At 42.1% G+C, this 5,321-nt stretch overlaps 1 protein-coding gene across 1 annotated transcript in view; it reads right to left on the bottom strand.

Moving 5' to 3' along the window:
* Window positions 1–3,696, bottom strand: part of LOC109963838 (grainyhead-like protein 2 homolog) — a 22,098-nt gene extending 18,402 nt beyond the window's left edge. Inside the window, exons 1-2 of the mRNA XM_020606718.1 lie at window positions 3,523–3,696; window positions 2,340–2,395 (exon numbers count right to left, since the gene is read on the bottom strand). Of these exons, the coding sequence (XP_020462374.1) occupies window positions 2,340–2,395 (56 nt within the window). The 5' untranslated portion in view covers window positions 3,523–3,696. The remainder of the gene's footprint in view (window positions 1–2,339; window positions 2,396–3,522) is intronic.
* Window positions 3,697–5,321: the final 1,625 nt, after the last annotated feature.

Raw genomic sequence — 5,321 nt, 5'->3', positions numbered from 1 at the left:
GTTTCTACACAGCTGGTACAGTCGGTTCCCCATTGGTGACAATTGGGTGGGGGGCGTGACCTGAAATAAGGTAAAGGTGGACTCGGCAACTTTAATTTAATATTAAAATCCAGTTTCTGTTATGTGGCGCTGGTGTAACTTCTTCTGTGTGATCAGCTGTTTCCTTAACTAAACTCTAGTGAACAGGAAAAGAGGGAATGGTAATACAGACACTCATCTCCCTTAAACGGCCCAACAGACGAGTATTTTTAGGAATTATGTTAGAATTTTCGTGGCGCATTAATCCGAGATAAAGTGAGTTTTACTAACATGAACCCCTTCCTCTTACTCAGTGATTAGATATATAATTATTATCATCGCATAATAAAATGAAAGGTTTATAAAATGAATTATAAACCAGACCTAGGCTAAAACTGCGGTTCTTAATGTTGTACATTAGTTTAATAAGGATAGCAGCAGCCTAAATGTCGTTGTTGTCTGTACCGCGACACCTTGCGGTAGGATTCCACTTTACACAATGCAGACAGTGTTATGGGCTACACTGGCTATATGAGCCTTATTTTAAGAATATTCATAATCTTCGATAGCCTACGTTTATATTTGAACGTTTTCTGTAAGTGGCATTGAAGCCTCTCCTGTTGCAAAAAAGGTGTAACCGATGCTCCTTTTATGCTGTCAGAAATGATCCCATCCCTTTAAACGCTCGGCTATCGAAAGGCAAATAACACCCGCCTCTGAGGTTAACTATGTTCCGTTAGCACTTGTTATCGGACCATAGTTCTGGCCCAGGACGTCGCTTCTCCATCTATGACTGATGCAACAGCTGTTTCTGATGACGGCGGCTCAGCTGGATCCACTGTCAGGCAGCTTTGTTCTGTGATAGATAGTGATAGACAGCTCCACATTTATTACAAATCTGCATTATTCTGTGCTCACAACAGTCAAACTACACTATGTAAATTCACTACTCATGAAGTTGCACATAACCCATTTACAGTATAATGACAGCAGTACAGTTGTTAATGCAATATTTATTTGCTTCTGTATTCTGATATTATGTTTTTAAACTCATTCACCAATGGCTATTCCCCAGTTCACCAATCCAAGTTATGGCTTTAATGCTTTACAGTGTTTTGTAAAAATGACTAATTACTAGCACAAATGCTTTGGATGTACATTATGTAGTCTAATAGCCTATATCACATAACACTAAATTTAAAGATGCATTAACTAAGATTTTGGACAAATTCAGATAAATCAAGTAAAAAATTGTTTAGATGTATTGTCTCCCTGCTGTACTAACCCCACCACCACCACTCTGCTATCTTCAGTCCTTGTGTTTATTTCTTGCCCTCTGTGGCCACTGTTGTTAAAATCCACACTGCACTTCTTCCACACCCCGATGACCTGAGGTTATAAGATGCATTTTTCAAACCAGTATGGCTCATTTCAGTTAGAGACCATGGAGGCTGCCTGTGCAGGTACAACCCAGGATGGGAGCGGAGCCAGGAGGCCACGTTCTGTAGCACAGATAGAGTGTGACACAGAACGAGGCAAAACCATGGTTAACATTAGTTTGGCATGTCGGAGATGGAGAGAAATAAAAGCTTCCAAAGGACTAAAGTTTGACATGGATGTGGTTTTCTTCCTTACTAGTACTGTAGCTGGCTAATGTGTATATGTGGGCATCATCAGCAAGCTAACGTTAGCTTTTCAATAAAGGATGTGAAGTTAGAGTCACGCCATGTTGAATTTTGGATAAATGCACCATTTTGAAAGATCACGCTCATTATTCATCATAGAGTTGTACACTACATACATCTATAAGTTAATTTAAAATAAATACTGTACTATCTCATACAGCTGCATACAGTAGCGGATGCTTCAGCTACATCCAAAAATCCACTTTAGTGGTCAGTTTTATTGTGAGTGGTCAGTATTTTAGTGAGAATCTGTTAAAATATACACCATCAACACAACTCAAAAAGTGGGGAGTTTGTTCAACCATTAATGTATAACATGAAATTTCTCTTGATTCACATACAACTCTCAACAGCATAGCTCCAAAGGGTTAAATAACGAAGAGAAAAACATTTCTAAGGAAAAGTTGTTCATAGTTCTTTTTCCAGATGTACAATTAATATTGGTCCATTACTATTAACTAAGCCTAGATGGCAAAAATGAAAACAAAGAGGACTACAGTAAAGCCTTGAGAGTCTTAAATTGGTTCTGTTAGTCTACTTGTCTGTCTACTTCCGTAGGCTAATAAAGAGCAGTGGTGTTCAAATCAGGGAAATCACAATGCAGACAGGATATTTTATATGAAATATTTTACATACTGTTTAGGTTGTATTATACAGGTCTTGATGTACCTTTCATTTGAGTTCCAGGTCATCTAGGGGTCAAAGGAAATGAAGAAGTAGACGTACTGGCAAAACAGTCATTAAAATTACAAATAACAGAGTTACAAATTCCATCAAGTAGCACTAAAGGTAATACAATAGTTAATTGTCATATGCATAAAGTCTGGCAAGAGTACTGGGAAGACACTATTACAATATACAAAAACAAGTAGGTGTAAATAGAACATAGCGAAAAAATCAAAGGAAGAAGATACTAGTAACTGGTCTGTGAATTGGACACACTGGATTTAATCAAGTCAGTTCACAGAATAGGCAAGCACCCTACTGGATTAAGCATATACTGTAGTGCTCCAGAAACAGTTATACATTTATAATTGCAATGAACACAGAAGGGAACGGATATCTGTATTAAGGAGTGAAAAACTTTTTACATTGGAGAATAAGTTAGGAAAGGGATTATCAAAAAAACTTTATGATCTTCTAATTAGGTATTGGGTTGGTACAGAGAATTTAGGTATCAAAACCATTTTTTTATTAATTGTTATTAGTTTTTGTAGTGTTAACAAGGTGAACTGCTAACACTGTGAATTGGACACACTGGATTTAATCAAGTCAGTTCACAGAATAGGCAAGCACCCTACTGGATTAAGCATATACTGTAGTGCTCCAGAAACAGTTATACATTTATAATTGCAATGAACACAGAAGGGAACGGATATCTGTATTAAGGAGTGAAAAACTTTTTACATTGGAGAATCAGTTAGGAAAGGGATTTAATATGGACATAAAACTGAAAATCAGGAAGAGGTGGGAAGCTTTCAAGTCAGGGGACCAAGCGGAGTACAAGAGAATGTCAGGGTTGCCCGGCTGCACCCTCCTCTCACTTCTGTGATCAAGCAACCCTAACAGAAAGCCCAGTACAAGCTACAGAATCAGAATCAGAATCTGCTTTATTGGCCAGGTGTCAGGAACAGCGTGTGAAGCTGCCCACAGTGTCAAGGGTGAACTCAATTATAAAGCCAGACGAGTAAAAACAGAACACGGACTCTTTAATAAGAGCCCTGGTCTGACAAAAACGATACACAATGCAGGAGTCTGATTCCACAAGTAACACTCTCAGGTCAATAATACACTCCAGGGTCAGAGCCAGAAAACTTACACATGCAAGGTATCCATGAGAAACACGGTCAGAAAGGAAGGTCCAAAGGTCAATACACAGAAAACATGATCTGAATCAGGAGGGTCAGGCAATACTCGGTGGTCACAAGGTAATCTGGGGTCAGCATTGGAATCACAGGTACAGGAAAAACGCTGGAAAGTCTGAACAGGAATCTAGAACAACGTGGCAGCTTCCTGTGGGGAGGAAGCTGCCTATAAAGGGGTGTAAACAGGTGCAAAGAATTGTCATTGATTAGGGTAAAGAGTCAGTGGCTGAGATGAGACTGTAAGAGGAAGTAATGTCAGTGGAACAGAATCATCACAGCCAGGTCAGACTGGCTGTGTCGGACACACGAGGAATTTGATTCTGGTACATCGGCTCTCAATGTGTATGTACATATCCCCATGCAAGGGGCAAGTAAACAGTAAACTAGCATAAGGCTGTGTAATATAACAAAATAAGCAGTATTAACAAGTAACAGAAAGTGCAAATAATGCGAAATAAGCAGGATAAACAGGCAGTAAACAATGCAGACAGACAAAGGAATGTTCATTGTGATTTCTTATAGAGTACTTAAAAATACCGACCTGTATGGATCTGAATCGTCTGTGCCATGTACATTTACAGGTACTTCGCTGAGGGTTATTGTCCAGTCATACTACTGTTGGTCAAGTGTTCATCAGAGTGATGGCCTCAGGGAAGAAACTGTCCTTGTGCCTGGTTGTCTTGGCACACAGTGACCTGTAACGCTGACCAGAGGGGAGGAGTTCAAACAAATTGTGTCCAGGGTGGGAGGGGTCTGCAGTGATCCTCTCCACCCTCTTCCTGAAGTCCACTGTCATCGCCACTGTTATGAGCGTGGTCAGCTCCAGGTTGTTGCGGCTACTAGCTGCTCAACCTCCCGTCTGTAGGCTGACTCATTGCTGTCTTAGATGAGACCAATGACCGTTGTGTCATCTGCAAACTTTAGGAGCTTGACAGAGGGGTCCTTCGAGCTGCAGTCGTCGGTGTACAGTGAAACAGCAGAGGGGAGAGCACACATCCCTGGGTGGCGCCTGTGCTTATTGTCCGGGTGCAGGATGTGGTTTTCCCCAGCCTCACCTGCTGCTCCCTGTCTGCCAGAAAGCTAGTAATCCACTGATAGGTGGGGACAGGCACAGTGAGCTGGGTCAGTTTGGAGTGGAGGATGTCCGGGAAAATAGTATTGAACGCTGAGCTGAAGTCCACAAAGAGGGCCTGTGCATAGGTCCCTGGGGAGTCGAGGTGTTGCAGGATGTAATGCAGTGCCATGTTCACTGCACCGTCCACTGACCTGTTTGCCCGGTAGGTGAACTGCAGGGGGTCTATGGTGTCCTTCAGGTGGGCCAACACCAGTCTTTCAAAGGACTTCATAACTACAGATGTCAGGGCGACAGGTCTGTAGTCGTTCAGTCCACTGATGGAGGTTTTCTTGGGGACTGGAATGATGGTGGAGCGTTTGAAGCAGGAGGGGACTTCACACAGCTCCAGTGACCTGTTGAAGATGAGTGTGAAGATGGGGGCCAGCTGATCAGCACACACTTTCAGGCAGGAGGGGGTCACACCACTCTGGGCCTGGTGCCTTTCTGATCCTCTGGCTTTATTCCACACCCTGAAATCCCTGGACAGCAGCAGAACATATGTTAGGATGCTCTTCCTGGACTACAGTTCTGCATTCAGTACCATTCTCCTGGGCAGGCTGATCGAGAAGATGACAGACCTCAGTGTCCCGACTCCCACCTGTAACTGGATTTTGGACTTCCTGACTGAAAGACCACAGG

This window comes from Monopterus albus, unplaced genomic scaffold, assembly GCF_001952655.1.
Source record: "Monopterus albus unplaced genomic scaffold, M_albus_1.0 scaffold81.1, whole genome shotgun sequence".
Taxonomy (NCBI): domain Eukaryota; kingdom Metazoa; phylum Chordata; class Actinopteri; order Synbranchiformes; family Synbranchidae; genus Monopterus; species Monopterus albus.
This window is presented reverse-complemented; position numbering and strand designations above follow the sequence as displayed.